Raw genomic sequence first — 20085 nt, 5'->3', positions numbered from 1 at the left:
TAACATGCCCATAGGTTTCTCAAACACACGGAAGGGGCTTTCTTAATTATAGGGAGATTTCAAACTGGGATGGGCGGTTTTCAGCCAACCAACCAATCAAAAAGGGTCGCAGCCCATTTCTGAATTACTGGGCTTTTCTTATCAGGATAGGTGTTTTTCAACCATCGAAGAAGGAATTGGGAATCGTCTACTTGATTTTTGCAATTCAATTAAAGAGATGTGTACAGTATACTAGTTTGAAAACGTCCCAAAATTGAGAAACTCCCCTTTCTGTTATGCAGAGACCCCAGTCTCAGTCGTATATGCCTTTATAAATAAATTTAGCTTTTATACAAAGCATTCACCTTTTCTCCTTGTTGAATTTCTGTGGCTGTTGGGCCTATAACTTCGCCGACCTGTCCTGGTGGCCCTGGAGGTCCTTTCAATCCACGATCGCCCTTCACATACAAACACACACATTAAATACAGCACTGGTAATAAACCTATTTTACATACATGCAGCAATAAGAGTGTCTGCACCTTCTCTCCTTTGGGTCCTTGGAAATTCAATCCCATATTTCCCTGTAATGCAAAGAGACTCACTTAGCACACTCAACATTAACACATGTGAAACATAATTTTCTTTAAGCACATTTAAATAATTACCTTTGGCCCTGGTGGACCAGGGAGACCTATAGGACCCTGTATAAAAAAAAATCATCATAGTTTGCAAACTGCTAAAACAGCAGTTGCCGTTTTTGGTATCACTCCATCTTTATATAATTCAAACAGATAATGAGTGAACAGAATTGTTTTACCTCATAACCTTGGGGACCAGGAGGACCTATAGGACCTGTGGGGCCAGGGGGTCCAGAATCTCCCTATGTGAACCATAAAAAAAGAGTGTTAAGGAGTCAATTAAGGGCAATACAATAGGGTACACAGCTGTGAGCAAATCCAAAAATGTAACAGTGTAGGTTAAATTATTTATTGTTTACAAAACTGTGCCAAATCACAGTGTCAACATTGAAATCTGCCAAAATGCATTTCTGTCGATAATTATTTTATAAATGCTTACCCTGGAGCCTATGGGACCATCAAAACCTGGATCTCCGTTAACTGAAGGTATATAATTTTCTATGACTTCCCCAGGTTCTCCCTGCAGGAAGTCCAAGAAGATGTTAATTATCTATTAATCCACATATTTGCTAAGGTGTATCCAATTTTGATTTAAATAAAGTGAGCAAGTAAATCTGTAGAATATAAGTTAAGAAACATTTGCCTTTTGTCCTTGAAAACCAGGTCGACCCTGTGGAGACAAGACAAAATATTGAAACTATAAAAATGCCAAAACTGTAAAGAGAGGCTACGAATTACAAGAAGTGTCAAGAAGTACGCTTGGATATTGTGACACGAGATACTTACTTGTGGACCCTCTATACCTGGAAGACCTTGACCTCCTGGGAATCCTTTATCACCCTATAAATACAGTTTTGTTTCAATAACCTGGTCAATACACTGAAAATTGATTTATTTACTGATAAGCATTGCCACATACTTTAGTTCCATTACAGCCTGGAATTCCCCTGGGTCCTGGTCCACCATCATTTCCTGGAAACCCCTGTCAGTCAGTCAGTCAAAAAGAGCACATGTTTATTTCTATTGCTATTAAGAATCAGATGCGAATCAAAGAAAACAGAGAAAAACAGTATGACACGTCAAGAGAGTTTAACATAACTTCATACGCAAATACATCATCTAATTAAAAAGCATATCGGATGAGCCATTTTACACTTATTTGAAAAAGAAAGCCCTGAAATAGTATGTAAACTTTATATCAATTATTTTCCCTCACCGGAACTCCTGGTGTTCCTGGGAATCCCGGTAATCCTGAAGGTCCCTGGAAAAGAAATCAAAAACAGTCAGCACCGGAATAACACTACAGCTACTATGAGCAAGAGGCTTTGCTGTGAATGTCTCACTCTTATTCCTTTAGGCCCGACTGGTCCTGTAGATCCATCATCACCCTGAAAAAAGAGAGACGGCCTCAATGTAAGGTCTGTGTTGTACTTTACTGATCATTATTTGATTGTTTGATAAACTGATGGAGATTACTATCGGACCTTCTCACCACGAGGTCCAATTGGCCCTTCTGGTCCAGGAAAACCTGGAACGCCTGGCTGGCCTTGTAACCCTGGAAACCCCCGCTCACCCTGTCATTACAGATGAGAATTAAACAATGATGAATTATGAAAGACGGAGAGGAATGAAATGTATCACAGTGAATAACTAAACAAAATGTACGTATGCCTCCTAAATACAAATTTTCTGGGGTATTGATTGTTCATTTATATAAGTTATGTCACAGACTCTTTTTGGTGACATTAGCATCCTGGATGTATGAAAGAGTCAGCCAGTACTATATGGTACATTGGGTATACATTAACTTTTCTTAAAAAATTAAAATGGCCTAATAAAGACGCATACAGTACACTCTCTGCTAATGCAATAATACAGAAAATACATTTGAGAGCTCACTCTCACCTTCCCTCCTTTCACACCACTGCAATCACACTTGGATCCACTGCCACAGCCATGACATGCCTGAATAAATAAATAAAACACTCAGAGACGTTTCTCATCAGTCAAAGTTAATGCAAATGTTCGCGAGTATTTGAATAAACTCGTATCAGATAATAGATTAAACCAATTCTGTTCCCTTTGAACTGAGATTTCGGTCTCTGTGTTTGTACTTCTGACTACCAAGATGTTTTCATAATAAAAACACTATTGTGGCAACACTATTGGACAGTAGTGGTTACAGTAAATGTTTCATTTACACAATCCACATTAAGTTCATATGATAAACAAATATGCAGAGGATTTATTACAACATAAGTTCTATGATAAATAAACCCTAAATGTGCCAGGGGATTTGGTATCCATTGTTGAGTGTAAATACAGATTGGAATTTGTTTTGATTTGACATAGTCCGCATTTACAGTATAACTTCTCACTATTTATGCTACGATACAAGACTAGTTGTATTATTAATGCTGACACTAGATGGCGCTAAATGTCTCCTCGAGAAACAATCTGAGAAGTAGTACCTCCACATTTAAGTCATTTTTTAATTTGCTTCCCACCTCTTTAATAATTTAGAAATATAAATAAAAAATATACGATTTAAAAATAATTTGGTCTTTCCCAACCTTGAGTGTTTACATCCTATAATTCTTTACACACAAACAAACATTTTCTCAGCAGTAGGTTTCTGTTTTTGGAAGGCTGCGTCCATTTGAAGCTGTTTAAAAAAATGCTTGAAAACGTTTAAAGCAGTAAGGCAATTTTTTTAACTTTTTGCATTGTTAAGGGTAGAAAGTAACCAACTTTGACCTCTTAAAATCATTTGACAGGTGTGCGAGTGCAGCGTTTTGTCATAGCAACGTGGAACTTCCATGTTTTCTATTATGCCAGTATGTCATACGAAGGACGTCTCATTTCATTTTCATAAGTTGAGTATTCTCTGTATACCGCATCCTTTAGAGGACACAGCCTTCCGAAACGAGACACATGTACAGTCTTCGTGTTCATGTCCACTACAAGCTGTCAAGACACTACAGACATGACACTAGCAGGGTTGCCAGATCTGGAAAACAAATTCAGGCCAATTGCCAACTAGGCTTAAGCATGGCCAACGACCCCAGCTTAAATACCAAAACAGAAAACATGTCATTGTTGTTGAGTCATTGTTAGCCATTACGCACAGTTTTGTGAGAAAATCACAAATGATGTTTTACTTCATAAATGGTCATCAATGCAGAAAAAGCACTGTGACCTCCCAATGAACTGCTGAGTGGCTGCCATGCTTTAGCAAATGTCAATAGTGTCACCTTTACAGGGAGAAAATGACAGGTGAAGTTTCCAAAAAGCTGAAATACAGGACCATGTGAACTTCAGTTTCCTCTTTAGTCAGGTCAAATGGCCTATAATAGCATGATTCTTCCATTCTATTTGTGAGCTTGTGTGGCACCTGTGTAAGAGGATTCCTTAGTTTAAAAGAAGATACTTTCACTGTGGGCAAATAGGCCAAGATAAAGGCAATCGTCTCCCAATTAATATTTAGACATTCTTGAATCACACAATACACTTCAATAGAAATCACTTTAAAGCACAAAAACAAATCAAACTAAAATGTATCGGCTTAATACTAACGTTGCTTGACTCAATTAGGCCTACTAATGCTATTGAAAGGCAGGCACATAAAGTCATCTTCTGAGAAGTTGAATGATAAATATACCTTTTTACTCAATGCTTACTTGCTCAAAATGAGCACAACAAAATATGTTGTATATGCCTCAGCATCTCATAAAGTACAGTACATACATGCACATTTACCACTTTTCAAATGATAGTAAATCTTTGTTGCCTATGAAAAAGACTTACACAGTTAAAATGAAACTCAATGCATTAAAAAAAACATTACTCTATTAATAGAAACCAAAAACAATGTTTATATCCTGAAACACTTTTATCTAAACAATGCAGGTGTCTGACAAGTGTTTTTGATGACATTGAATGTGTAGTGAGCAAAGTTTAGTTCTATTGTGAATGAGGGTGGAAAGATCAGATGCGCAGATTAAGCTCTGTGGTTATACTGTGTGTGGAGATCAAGAGGTCCCCCTAGTGGAGGACTCTGGATACAAAGTTTTAGGATTTTCAAAAAAAATTCAACAGCTCCTTACAAGTTACAATTTAATTGAAACTGGTAGTGAACAAATAACATCCAACGTTCAACTAATTTGTAACATGTTCAATTGTATATACGGTGAGTATATATATGTGAATATTCACTTTTTAGTGCCGTTCATAAAATCTTCTTGGTTTTCCCCCATTATCAATTGTATGCTTTCACTGATTCATTTAAATTATCCTACAATGTGACAAATAGTTTTTTCCTAAAGCTGTCAAACAAAAACACAGCGAAACATTCCAACAAAAGCAGCTTCAAAAGAACACATTTTCCTTGAACTGGTCCTCCTGTCACTGCAGGGTGTTTGATGACTTCAGGGTCCATAAAATGCGAAAAGTAGAAAGAAATCCCAAGAAACTCTTAAACATGTTATTACAGTACGACTTTTTTAAATCCAAAGTTCTGGAAAACACCTCCTTTTGACGGCCTGCGCTCGTTCGTCCCTGAAATTCCTTTACTCTTATTCCTGTGTAGGTAAGAAAAGAATGACCTCCGACCTCTTCCAATTAACCAGCTAAGGCAGAGTGGGGTATTGGGGTGGGGGGAAATATTTTACTTGGAGTCAAATGTTTAACAAAGTAATGTTTTGTATTTGTTGTTCTACTCAAGCTGAACTGTGTGAGGACAAACTGTTCTGCATCTCTTTGCTTGAGCTGTAATTTGACGAGCCTTATGGGTCCGAGCACATGGAAAATCCACTAACACCGACCTGAACGAATGGAAAAATCCTGTCCAAGTAAAAAATTCACTTTTTAAGTACACAACCAAAACTAGCAATGATATCTAGGAAGAACACCATATCATAACATTGCACGCAAATGACACAGGATGACCGATGGTTACATGTTTGAATCAGATCAGCTATTGAAATAAAACTGCTTGAAGATTGAATAAGGTAAATAATACATGGTGGTCGTATTGTGCAAGAAATGACTTCTGAAACGTGCAAGATTAAAATCAAAATAGGTGTGAGTGAGACCTTCTGATAAGGAAGATAAAGACATCCCTCAAACAATGATAGAGACTGTGAGAAGCACAGCTGTGGGACCTTGCCAAGGGTCTCAGAACATGTGAACACCACACTTGGACCAAGTTCAGTGCTGCAGGACATAATCTGTAATTTTCTGAATTCATGATGAATTTAATATTGGTTTATTGTTCGCATCTAAAACATTCAAAACCGAATAAGCAAAATGAGCTTGAACTGTATTTCAACTGTTGTATATTTGTGTCCACGTCACTATCTGAACTCTTATCAATTTCTCAAAACACCCAAATTTCCCACGAGAAAGTGAAATCAGCGTTTCTCCTCTCATACAAGTAGTGAACATTTTTGTGACAGCACAATATTGGAAGAGATCTTGTTTAAAACTAAACTATGTCAACATGTCCAGGTGCACCGAATGTGATTTTGGTACAAACTGTTTTCTATGTGCATATCAGAAAAATGTTTAAACAACAGCAGATGGGCTCATGAATCTTGTCATACCGCCCTTCCCCACAAGAGGACGCTAAAAGAAGGGTGGTTTTACAGAAATGTCTATTTTAGTAATGGTCAACTTATAAGTCTGCTGTATGACCAATGTCTGTTCTTGAATCAGCCTTGATTTATATGATTGTGTTAAATGTTAAAAGAAAACAAAACACCTTTTGAGTGAGGATCAGTGAACGTGGATTGGCACTCAAATGATTGTAAGGCAAGTTCTCACCTGAACTATAATCTGGAGATCTAATTCTACCCCCTACAGAGCATGTTCCAACCTGCATGTCATACCCAGCTTGCATATGAATCTAAAACTATAGGGCTCAGATGAATTACTCCTCAAAGCTGTTTTTTTAAACACATTTTTGGTTTGGTTAAGCATGGCAGTAACTTAAGCGAGGTCAATTCTTTTTTGTTTAGGGGTACTACTGTCAATGCAAACAATTTTATATTTTGCAAGGATTTTTGGATGATTATTGTTTTTTTTCCTACTAACAACGTTTTAAAAATGTCCTCTGTTGTCCCAAGGCAAGAGGAGGATAGATGATCACATGCCACGGATGCCACACAGCATTGTTGGAAAAGCAGCGATGAGCCAAAAAAAACATGCTCACCGAATATGGCAGTCAATTCTAAAAACACATTCTTTTCTAATTAAATGACTGTTTGCTGGTATCACAGTAAACATTTGCTGCTCTGTACAAGCACATCCACACAATGAAACAGGGCCTTCCAGAGTTTCACAGGGGAGCCACTGCTGCCTTCATTCTCTAATAGAAGAAGCAGATGGAGTGAAGGACAAAATAGAGAAACACAAAAAAGAACGATGAAAAAAGCAGGGGTGTGTATATGACAGGGAAAGTAAATACTAAAGAGGTATTACTGTTTAGGGAAGAGGATCACGTGGCTTTGGGGTCTCTTTGGCTCTAATATGGTCTAATTCAAGTCGAAACGAGATCTATTTAGCTCATTGTTCAAAAATACATTCAAGAAACGTGCACACACATCTCTATCTGACAAAAGCTATATAATTACCGCCTTGTTTTAAAGCGGGCTAGACACAACTAGACACTAGGATATTACCATGTCTGTTCTTCTGCTCTACACTTGTATTATACACACAGACTGTCTCACTCCCACTATATGACCCTGATAAATGACTTTTTCACTTGTACAGTACCACTGGAGTTCAGACGGATATCAACAACGAGATACTTTTCTGCATAGGGTTTTTGTGATATGATTGATTCAGGACTTATGTATATGGCAAGTTCTCACAATTATTTACATTTTAGTAAATGCTTGAAGAAGAGGCAGATTTGAAAGCTTATAGCAGTGTGGGACTTCCATTCTTTCCATCATCATTCCAACACACCTGCCTGCCCACGACCACACAGGTGTGCGCGGCTATTCATTTATTTGCTGTACATGTACATATATACACAGTACATATATACCATATATACCATTTGTTATATACCAAATTTAAATTAGCTAAAATATATATTTTGTAATAAAAATTATAAATAAAACCGAAAATGACAAATAATAAAAATTTCACAATTTACCACTGTATTCAAACTTAAGACGACAGAACTAACACAACAGCCGCTGTATACAGACAACACATTTCATTCATTCATATGGAGACTGTGGTCATTGTGGAGAAAGAACAGGACTCTAGACACAGCATTGAAGATTGAGAGATCATTTCATCTACTGATACTGCAGTTCAGTCTGAACTTTAACTGTATAAGATGACAGATAAAGGAGGGAGGAGACATCTAGATAAGGGACAGTCCTTGCCTCTAAACTCTATGCAGACACACAGCCACAATATGCTCTTCTGGCTTTCTCTAACAGTATAGATGTCATGTCTCAATCAGTCTTTATAACAATTACCTAACGGTGTAGATCACTGTCATAATCTATTCACTTTCAAATTTTTGTATAGAGTTTGTTGTTCTGCTATACACAAAGAAAGATATTTGGAAGAAAGTTTGTAACCAAACAGTTCTAGTACGGCACTATTGATTATCACATTAGTGAAAAAACTGCTACGGTTGTCAATTGTAACCCAGAACGGTTCGGTTACAAACAAACTTCAAATATCTTCTTTTGATTTCAACAGAACAAAGAAATGTATACAGGTACAGAACTTGAGTAAACAATGACTGAATTAAAAATTTTGGGTGAACTGTCCCTTTAAACCACCACTAAACCCTTTTTAGTTTAAATTAGGCAGTTAAAGATATAAAAAAATACAGGAATAATGTTTGGGAGAACTCTCACATTTCTTTAATATTTCATTGTCATCTGATTCAACACTAACCCACAAGTGTTTGTACGACACAACCAGACAGGAACACGGCTATCAAATCCATCAGGAATGCACCATAGCACCTCTCCCATCTGCCCTATGCTTCCCGGTTGTACAGTAATGCATTGCAAGCCTATGAACCTTAAATCAGACGTCACTGGGTTTTGCTTCTGATTTCTGATCACATTCATGTGTAACAGAGCAGACATTTCTCAAGCGCTTCCAGAGTAAACACCTTCACTGGAGCGTTTTGTGAAGTGAGAGTTTGTGACTCTATTCACAGTGCTTATCAAATAAGGCCAACATCAATTAAATAGGATCACATGCACTCCTTTACATTTGTTTATAAAATCACTAAAAAACATATAAAGAAAGTCTAAAGAAAGAAACAATACTGGGCACGAGGAGGTGGAACATGAGCAAAAGCTTCAAACTGCAGACACAGTATGAGCTTCTGCTGCTCCTTCAAACATGGCTGATGCTACACAGACTGGACAGATTTTTTGATGAAAGGAGACCCTGCAAAAACATCCGACTGTCATATAATGCAACGTAATGTAAATTATTATTATTAAAAATACTTATATATAACTCCTATAAAAGTGGCTTCTCAAAGTGATGCACCTTTAGCAACAAAACACAACAAAATACAGACAGAACACCAATGAAACACTCATGATTAGTATAAGTATGAATTCAAAGTCATCCTAAAATTTCGAGTTTTAGGACAAGATTTAAAAATCCTTACAGATTTTGGTTTCCTAATATTATCTGCGATATAGTTCTATATGTTGGGGCATGCATAAAAGTTTAGAGCAAGTTTCTTTTCTGTAAGTGTCCTGGGAACCTTTTATCATAGAATGAATATCTAAAACCTCGGGATATATTGCCATCATGTTAAAGGCACCTGGTATTAAAACAACACTGTAGTTTTTCGACCCACGGGGAAGCTTATACAGCAACATTATTTACGACACTGGTAACAGGCAATTGCGCTTATGAACCACATGGGGGAACCTGTGAGCAAAAGGTGTATAGTGCTGCTTTAAGATCAGATTTGATAAACCAAGGGAGTGTACAGTGAGCTATATATGCCGATTATGCGCACAATGCAGAACAGTGCCAGTGTGTTGAATAAACTTATAGTGTACAACCCATCACGCTAAGATCTCAAAACGCAGGACTTTTGATAATACCTAGAATAACTAAATCCACCAAAGGGGGTCGAACTTTCTCATATGTAGCACCCAAACTCTGGAATAACCTTCCTGATACTATTCGAGGATCAGACACACTCGCCCAATTTAAATCTAGATTAAAGACACATCTTTTCAGCCAAGCATTCACTTAATGCAAAATATGCTAAATAAACCACCAGGAGATGCTGACATTAGATATTATTTACTAGAATAATTTAATTTATTATAAAAAACACCATGTAGCGTGTTTTACCCTTTTTTGGGTTCTTTTTTTCCCGTTTTTCCCCTGTAAAGCTGCTTTGGAACAATGCAAATTGTGAAAAGCGCTATATAAATAAAATTGAATTGAATTGAGTGTGTCATAAACTTATGAATTGCTTAGTGTAACTGAACTACATACTGAACTAAATGATGTATCCACTTAACGTTTTTGAAAACTGGTACATTTTATTTTGTTATATGGGTGCAGGATGCACAAATTCCAGCCATACTACATTCAATATAAAAACATGCTGATTTAAAGGCGTCAAATGGTACGAATACAGGTTTTTCTGTGTCTTTGGTGTGTTATAAGTTGCCCATGCATGTATAAGACATGTCAAATTCTAAAAGCGAATGCTCACCCAGACCTGCCTGGAACGCCTTGTGTAACTATACCCACACAAATCTACGTCAGATCTTCCAGCGCCTTTTAATTGCTGATTTTGTTCTGGGCAATTTTCATTTACAAATTAAGCACTGGTAAGAAGCGTTACATTTTCGTCACACGCTTGCAGTATTCGACCAAAGACAACAAACTGGTTAACTGGCCAATCATAGCTTACTTTGTTTGAGCGACAAGTTTTGTAAAAAATCTGTGCGTGTCAGAGAGGCGGGGCAAAGGGGAGATACAAACATGCACGGTATGTGGAAAATACAAACATCTAAAACAAACGATAATATTAGTCTTGCAGTGTCATATTACCCCTTCAATAAAGACAAAACTAGAGTTTGGTTTCTTTCTTTTTTCCACGGCTATATACTGTAAAAGTTACACTGTATAGCGAATGTCAAGCTACGGTACACAACAAAACAATAATAGAAGTGGAGTATTATCCTCCCAAGATGGCGGCGACATCAGCTTCACAATCTCTATAAGAGTTGACTGCCTCACAGGCAATTTCAGAAAAATGGATACACATGGATACATTCCTTATACCATATAGTGGACTTCAATGGACTCCAAACGGTTGAAGGTCAAAATTACAGTTTCAGTGCAGCTTCAAAGGGTTTGAAACGATACCAGACGATGCCAAACGATCGGTCATTTAAAAAAAAAACACAAATGCTCGCCTCCCTTTGTTCTGCAAAGCGCGATTACAACTTCACGTAATACATAATTACATTAAAAAGGTCTGGTATCATTTAAAGCTGCACTGAAACTGTAATTTTGACCTTCAACCATTTGGAGTCCATTGAAGTCCACTATATGGAGAATAATCCTGGAATGTTTTCATGAAAAACCTTAATTATTTTCCATCTTGGATGACAACAGGGGTGAGTAAATTCCTTTAAGTCATTTTCAGCACATTCGTAAATCCACTGAATGCAGAGCGGAAAGTGTGCCTCGCTCTCAATCGCTTTTTTTGTTTCCATTGCCATGTTGAATCATAATTTCAGAGCTCTATTGATCATGGTTTGTCGTAGTTATGGTGCAAGCGCTTAACTAAAGGTAAGCCTACCCAGAGTTGATAGAACTAACTCAAATCAGCTGTTCTGAAACCCAAAACGCGGTGTAAATCAACTCGGAGTTCACATTCTAACTGTGTTGGTTGAACCTCCTTATAGAAACAGGCCCCAGGCGTGGACTTTACGTTGTTTTATGATGTTTGTGTTGCCGGCAGTCGACCGTGAGGGAGCTGTCTGCACTTTACTTTCATTTTGTTGTTTATTTGTTATATTAACAGTTTGGTTAAGTTCATCCGGTAAGGTTAGGGTAAGGAATCCATTTAACTTTGGTACACTGGTGCTGAAACCCTGGGGGAAGGAGGGACATGCTGTTGGAGAGCCCTTTGTGCCATGAGGGGGATTGTGGTGCTGATGAGGTCAGGCAGTGCTGAAGAGTGAAGACCGCCTCCTTCCTTCCTTAGATTGAACTTTGTTACACTACTATAAGTTCTTATCCTGCAAACAACTTTTCTTATATTTTAATGTACTTACCACAGGTACCAAAAAACAAGAACGATGGCAATACAACTGATGTCTGGAGCAACAAACCTTCTCACACGGCCATTCATAACCTGATGCAACAAAAATGTGCCTGTGACTAAGACTGAGATGTACAGATATCTCACAGCAGACATACCTTTGCATTCATACAGCCTCTGTATAAAAAAAGAAGTAAAACTTGTCCCTGTCTCTCGCAATTCCAAGAGATTCATCCCTTCACTAAACACAAAGTGTGTGCATATGTTTGTATGAGTGGTGTAAATGCAACACCAACTACAAACATCTTATTTGTCAGTTAATTCAGGGGTGGGGCAGATGCACAGTGTGAGAGAAAGGAAGAGGAAAAATCAAGACTGGGTGTAAGAGGAAGACAGGAGTGACACCAAAGCTCAATAAAAAATTGTTGACCAGCTGATCCTAAATGGCATTTGGAGCTCATTCACACCACATTGTGAACAAACAAACCCCTCTCACATACTATTTATTCTGTAAGCACTTACTAGTCCTCCAACAAAAAGTAGTTTTACAGATTGCAAATGTATAGAGACATAATATCCGTAACACATAGGGATTTCAACATTATACTTTACTAAAGTCTGCAATCAAAAGCCAGAGATTTCAGTATAAAATTTATAAAACATTTATAATCATCACATTCTGACCAACATTCACAATATATCATAGTTAATCGCACACTGTATATCGCTTATTGCTCCCTGAATTCTTTGTAAGTCGCTTTGGATAAAAGCGTCTGCTAAATAAATAAATGTAAATGTCTACACTATGGAAGCATATTGGTAGCAATTTCCAAAATGAAATACAATTTTAAAAATGGCGATGTAGTAAGTAAAATGACAATGCATGTATGTCCTTAAATATACATTGAAAATAACATATATGCACCATTAGGTGCAAAATGAAAATTAAATAATATAGTTCACATTTTTCAGTTCCAACACTACTTTTAAAATATAATTTTAATGCATATTTTAAATCTCTTAAATTGAAAAATTAACATGCAAGATTGACTATATAAGTTTAAAGGATAACTTCGACCAAATTACTCACCCTCAAGTACTTTCACATCTCTATGACAAATGAAGGTAGTTTTGGAAGCTGTCTGACTCCTCCTTAGATTGCACGTGTGCACGTTCTGACGTAGAGCCTGTGTGGTTAAAACATGCATGCGGCGAACGATACTAGCACAGGGTGCACTGTCATGTGGCTCATATGTTTGGTTGCGTTGCAATCTAAGGAGGAGTCAGAAAGCTTCCAAAACTACCTAAATGTGCGTTTCTGTGAAAAATGGTGGTCATACAGATGTTATACTAATTGAGGGTGCGTAATAAATGGCAGAATTTTCCTTTTTCGTCAGAGTTACCCTTAAAGATGATCATTCAAATGTTATTTTCACTAAACGAATTAATATTAACAGGATGTACTTTTGGGATTTCATTTTCATTTACAACGTAAAATTCAATATAGACTTGGAAATGCATTACAGGCCAGGTGCGCGTACGTTGATGTGTGGCTGCCAGACATCTGATAAAACAACAGCATTGTTAAAACATCTTGCAGAAAATGATTTGCCTTATTAGGTGGTGAACGTCTCATGTTGACTTTCTTATAAGCGTGCAGAAGCGTTTTCATAATGAACACATTCAATATTTTGACTGTTGTCTTTTTAGTCATAATATCTTTACACAATCATTCAGAAATTGTCGTTTTGTGAGACTGTACAGCCAGTGCCGTACGCAGGATTTAGCGAGGACCAAAAACTGAATTTGTCCCAAACAAAAGAAAAATATTTCTTGATCTACATATGTGCATTTTAAAACATTTGGAGTGAAAATTACATAACAAATGCTAAAACCATATGTCTGTCTTTTCATGTTTATCACTAATGAAATTAAACACATGGTCAATTGCTACAAAAGTTGCAGACACCTAGGTTTTTATTAAAAACAGGTCAACTTAAAATAATAAAGAAACAGAATTAAAGAACGAGAATTTGTTTAAAAGTTATTCATTTGAATTATTTGCAAATCATATAGTTTTTTAATAGACTAACCGCAACCTATAAACATACCAGAGTCAAAGCTACGCAGTTTAGAATGAACTAGCAAAGGTCTGGTAATGTTTTTGTCTCGTCAAACTGACAAAAACACGTAAACGATATGTTTGCTGCGTTTTTTAGTTTGGAAAAATGGATATGATCGGTCGTTTACTCAGGTTTGTTGTTTAAACGTTGATGCGAGTCAGGCACGCTCAAAACAAGAGTGCAATCTTCATAGGGCTCTGAAAAGAGGAAGAAAGTGATGCAAGCTGTGTCTCGTTTCAGAAGGCTGTATGCAGAGGTCTCATTTGAAGCCTGCTACGTCATCGAGGTTAGGCTTGTTTGAGAAGCACCTTGCCTCGCCTGAAAAGAAGACGAGAGTAGGCGCCTCAGAGCAAGGCGGACGTAACTCACATTTCTAACCGGCATGCATTTTGCGCTGATCACCGGTGATCGATTCTGCACAGAATCTGCCATCTCGCACAAGCGTAATAGCAACTTTTTTCACGACAAAAGCCTTTTAGAAGGCGTTTTAAACAGTGTTTTTTGCGACGCAAAATACGGTGTCGCAATTCCAAGCGGCGTAAAAACTGTTCGCTAAGCCGTCCATAACGCCGTTTTAAGGCTCCCGAAAAGCACTGCCTTTTGCTGTCTTGCCATATGATGCAGTAAAAAGGCCATCTTGGTTGCACTGAGCGCGCGTTTACGGTGGCCGCGTTTGTCTGTTGTATAATGAGCCCCTCCAACTGATTTACACAGCCAAGACGTCTGAACTGCTCGCACCCATCACTGATGGCCTTAATCAGTTAATTTTACGTAAAAAAATGTCTATTTTACATAAAAAATCTAGAGGTTTCAGATGTAAATAAAATAGAAAAGACAAAAAAATACATTTGGAATGGATTGCAATGTCATAACTATGCCCATAGCATTCTAGAACGCAGTGTAAAATGAATAAAATCGCACCTCTGAAAACTTCTCTTAAACCACATTAACGCATCCAATTCCAGCTAATTTGGCACACACCAACTCAAACCCCTATCTATAGGTAAAGCCTATGTTTTTTATCTATGTTTATTTTATTTTATTTATTGGATTGACATCGAGAGTTAAGGCCTTAAGACCTGGACGGATCAAATATTTCCCCCGGTAGTTCATCAAGCATTCACTTGAGACATAATTATGTTTGCGAGACACATGCATTCTGATGTACGCACTTTGGATGTTTCAGTCAGAGTAAGATCATTTTTGTGTCTAAACATTTTTGAATAACCCTCAACATCAATCAAGTCTTGCACTTTATTTTCTCCAGTAAAGTATGTTAATTCCTTTAACGCAATAGTCAGACTCGCTCAGCTTGATAAACAGCTTTTGCAGTAATATGTAATGAATGCACTTTATTTAGCCTACAATAAATCTGTACGTTAACGTGTATGATATGCTTTTTAATTATGTTTTTTAAAAGTCTATTCTTTTTAAAAAAAAGAATCGTTCACATCAGCCGGTGCATCATACACATAGCCTACACTCAAAAAACGAATCCGTAAAAACAGGGCACAACATATACTGTATTAATGTATTAAGTAGCACAATATACTGTATACTGTATTACGCATCAGTGCATCCCGACTCATTTTGCCATGTTCTCGCCAGGCTTGGCTGCATGGGTGGAAACTAAAATCACACGGGCTACTGATAAAAGACATGCATAGACTAAAAGGCCCCTGTAAGTCGCTTTGAATAAAAGTTTCTTCTAAATGCGTAGATGTAAAATCTATAACTGTGCACTCGTCCTGTTTATAGCATGAAAGTCCACTGATGTGTGAGTTTAGCAGCAACAGTTAAGTGCAATTCGTTAACTGAATATTGATACGGTTGATAAAAAAAATCTCTCAATCCAGACATTCTTTTTATCTGACCACGCATTAAGTACTGAATTATAAACATAAAACAACTCAGCGATACAGATAAGCAGAACAAGACCAACGACATAAAAACTGTCCAGTGGTCCGAGAGGGCCTTGGACCATTAAATGATTCAGTCAGCAATGACAGACTTTTCAGGCGCCTTAAAACGCTGTTAAATATGGCGTAATTGACAGCGTAATGGAAGGCACACTTTTTTTATGGCGTTTGGAATCACTATGCCGTATTTTGCTGCGCAGATACTGTTTAAAAACGGCATGGGATATGAATGCATTTAATCTATGGCGTAATTGTAAATAAAATCTATGGCGTAATTGTGAATAAAATCGGCTTGCCATAGGTTCCTGGGTGCCACCGTTTGGGCTGTGACAGTTCCACTGTAACTCGATTCCTGAAAATACGGAAACGTTGTGCCACAAAAATAATTTATGAATGATTGTGTTAAGATATTGTCTAAGAAGACAACAAATACTGAATGTGTTGATGATGAAAAAGCATATGGGCATGCGATTAAATGCTATAATCAGCTCTGTAGCCCTACGTGTTTCCATTACCTCACAACAATGCACGTAATGAGCGATGCTGGCGTGGCCAGGTCGAAATGCATTTTCAAGTCCAGCGCTCTGTGTGTAAATGAAAATACAATCCCAAATGTTCAACCTGTCAATGCATTTAGGGAAAATAATATTTGAATGATAATTTTTGTTACAATTTTGCTTGATCTTCAACATGTATAATCAATCCGGCTAATGCATTTAAATTTTATTTGCAACTAAAAGAGTGTTAAAATGTGCATTTAAATTACATATTAACAGTACTGTAGGAACTAACAAGTGTAAATTATATATTTTTATTTTTATTACATTTTTGCACCTAATGTTGCACATATGTTATTTTAAATGATATTTCAGGACACAAATGCATTGTAATTTTACATACTGCATTGCCATTTTGCAAAATTGAAATGGCATTTCAATTTGAAAATTGCTACTAATACGCTTCCATACTACAAAGCCTTGACACTGGCCTCAAAATATGTTTCTGTTTCTGTTCCAATTTTATAAAGATGGTGTGAATATGTCTACAGTAGACGTAAATGCTTTCATCTATATCAGAGCTGTCACTGTGAGCTTGTTCAAGCCCTTTTGGGGCTGTTTTGAAATAAGTTTCTTGCACGGCTGCTTGTGTGCATCTCGTAAGCCTCTCTGTCCTGCAGGTGAGATAAGACTGGAATTTGCCGTCCTAGAGAAAGAACTATCACAAGCTGCCAATCCCTAACCCCCACCTCAGTCCCCACATCCTGGCATGAGACTGCATAAGACGGGCACTCACTGTGGATATCTCTACAAATGAATGGATGTTATGGCTGTGAACACAGATTACTGATGTTTGGGTGGAATGCATGGGTATGTTGGTTTCTGTCAGGCTGCGTTTTCAGTGCTGATGAGCTTCAACAAATGCAAGATTTTTGCTGCATTGTGTAAATTGAAAGCACACAATATATCAACGACATTTGTGCATATGTGCATAAAAGGCAGGTGAGTACAAAGACAGAAAGACCCACACACACACATTCATGCATGTTCATATACCTTGAACTGCACAGTGTATGGACTCTTTCAAGTATGAAGAGTTCAAAGCAGACCCCTATGGTTTAAGTTACCAACAAACTGTCTGACCTGGTAACCACAGATTTCAGGCATTTCCAAAAGACCGAAAACTTCAAACATCCAATATGATTACAACTGCAATGTGTATGTATAAACTAAGAAAATATCCAACAGCAAAAGAGATTTTTTTCTTCATTTGAAATGGACTTCTGGACACATGATACCACATTACACCACTAGGTGGGCCAGTTCTGAAAAACAGAATGGTGGAATAGTGGCCAGGAATTCCTTTCTACTTTGAGTTTAAAGGCTTTGACATTTAAAAAAAGGGGGAAATATTTTCTTTCACATTGCAGCAGTTGCACCTCAGATTGACCGCTCTTGCATCCAAACTAATTTCCCCTGAGATCTGTCTTAATATTCAAGAAGACAATGTCAGATTTACTATTGGTATCTTTAAATAGCATGAACACATGCCAAATTAAAAACTTTGGCGACAAGGATATTTCTATTTGTGTGCATTACAAATGAGAAAGGTGTATCAAATTTGGAGTCCAGCAAGATAATGTCATATATGTTTGCCACCTTGATAAGACACACATCAGACGAACGTGCAAATAGAGTTGGACTGGAATTGGTGAATGCAAACCGGGAATTTTGCGAAGGACCAAAGAGGTTAAGAGGTTGCGTGAACACAATAGCTACACAATGGGTTGTGTCTGGGGTTAGATTCACTTATTGAATAGTCCCTAGGGTCCCACAATCTTGCTCCTGGGGGATGGGCTGGTGATATACACATGTTTGTCCTCATGGCTAGCTTACTCCTTCCTATTGGAATGACAGATGCCACCTTTCACCTTGTAAATTGGGGAACAGAAATGGGGCGGATCTCTAGGGGTAATCTAAAGGAGCTACGTAGTGCTGAGTGATAATTGGAACATTCCAATAGACATCAATAGTAAAGCAACTGCGAGCTACAATCATGGTCCCTATTGTGATTGTATACAACAATACCAATTTGGAACTGGAGCAATGTTAGACATTATGTTTTTTGGGTAAGGTCACTAAAGGTCTACTGCTGTCACTGCTGCAAAGCGTGTATCAGTACCTCTAGGATATGACCTCCTAAACATGTCCTCACCTGTCTGTCCTGTTAAAGACTATTCTGACAGCAGGACAATCAATCCGCCACATTCCGATGCTAATTTTTATCTTTATAGGTGGCATTGCATCCAAACAGGCATAAAGATGCAGAGATGTTGTCAGACCAAGATCACTCTAGGCTGGAAATATTAAAAGATGGTGAATATTGTGCTCAGTTAACAGGTTGTTGTGAAAATAATATTACAGATGTTTCTTAAAGAAATCATTAGTTTGACATCCTTATATGTGATGATAATATATTTTTTATTTCTCGTAACCGGCACCTGCACTGTGTATAAGTAAAAAAATTGAAAAGAAAGATTAAATTAAAAATAAACTTTAACACAACAACTTTCAGGTTAACTATTTACAAAAACAATTGTGAGGCTCGGATTATATAAAAGGCTCTTTTATAATATACGCTTGACAAGAGAAAACAACATTAAAACAACCACGTTAGACTTGACACTGTCCAGTAGTCTGCGAAATGTATAAATGTAAATGTAAAAACAATCAGGCCTGACCATCGATGAATTGTCTGTTTGATGGTTTAGGTTAGTAGGCTAATATATTTAAAAGAAACTTCCTACATGTTTCTACACGCAGCAGGGACCATTAAATGTGATGCGCTGCATATCTCTGCGTTTTTATTCAAAAAAGATAAATCGATATATTTAATAACATTCCATTTTACACACCATCGCATTGCAACTGTCAAACTTGAAATAGTCAAAGTTAAAGATTAATTCTTCATATGTGGCAAGTATCACGTTATAAAAGTTACCTCTATTTATAAAGTTTAGTTAAGCCGCAAGTAACTCAGCTTACGGATCGCAGATACAAATACGCAACTTCAAAATGTTTCACTTTGTCACGATATGATAATTAAAATAAAAGAAGTAGCATATGTACACTTACCGCAGACTCCGACTTCTGCACTTCTGTGCATAGAGTTAGGAAAAGTAACAGCGTGCCGACACTCTTTAAGTTCATACTGATTTTCAAAGAATCTGGCCCCTCAACATTGACAGTTATAACTATGAACACTTGTTGAACTTCTCATGTTCCTCCTTTAACCTAACTGCTAAAACAAGAAGCTTTTGCTGAAGTAGCGGGGGATTCTTGTAAAGTCTCAATGCTGCCCAGTGCTGGGAGCGCTCGCAGCCTCGCAATAATGCAACCTTCACTTTACTGAATCCCAATCCCCTTAACCTGCTCACCGAACCACGTCATATCACTCCGCCAAATACTAGATCCCAACATACATTCACCTTAAACTTCGTAGACTCATTGCTGTCTTCTCAATTTTCCAAAGTTTACATATTGGACACAAACTAGAAACAAAAAGAATAACGTTTTTTGTACTTTTTTTTGTTTTCTCATTTTACACCTTCGACTGAAATGGCGGA

At 37.4% G+C, this 20085-nt stretch overlaps 1 protein-coding gene across 1 annotated transcript in view; it reads right to left on the bottom strand.

The window, feature by feature from the left end:
• The window catches only part of col4a5 (collagen, type IV, alpha 5 (Alport syndrome)), a 33419-nt gene extending 13550 nt beyond the window's left edge, over window positions 1-19869 (bottom strand). The window contains exons 1-13 of the mRNA XM_079457471.1: window positions 19595-19869; window positions 2524-2583; window positions 2103-2192; window positions 1962-2006; window positions 1835-1879; window positions 1538-1600; window positions 1405-1458; window positions 1262-1288; window positions 1058-1138; window positions 798-860; window positions 646-681; window positions 520-561; window positions 345-437 (exon numbers count right to left, since the gene is read on the bottom strand). Coding sequence (XP_079313597.1) covers window positions 345-437; window positions 520-561; window positions 646-681; window positions 798-860; window positions 1058-1138; window positions 1262-1288; window positions 1405-1458; window positions 1538-1600; window positions 1835-1879; window positions 1962-2006; window positions 2103-2192; window positions 2524-2583; window positions 19595-19669 — 774 coding nt within the window. The 5' untranslated portion in view covers window positions 19670-19869. The remainder of the gene's footprint in view (window positions 1-344; window positions 438-519; window positions 562-645; window positions 682-797; window positions 861-1057; window positions 1139-1261; window positions 1289-1404; window positions 1459-1537; window positions 1601-1834; window positions 1880-1961; window positions 2007-2102; window positions 2193-2523; window positions 2584-19594) is intronic.
• Window positions 19870-20085: the final 216 nt, after the last annotated feature.

Source organism: Barbatula barbatula (genome assembly GCF_947034865.1).
Source record: "Barbatula barbatula genome assembly, chromosome: 1".
In the NCBI taxonomy this organism is placed as follows: Eukaryota; Metazoa; Chordata; class Actinopteri; order Cypriniformes; family Nemacheilidae; genus Barbatula; species Barbatula barbatula.
Note: the sequence above shows the minus strand (reverse complement) of the source record. Positions and strands in the feature narration are given on the sequence as shown.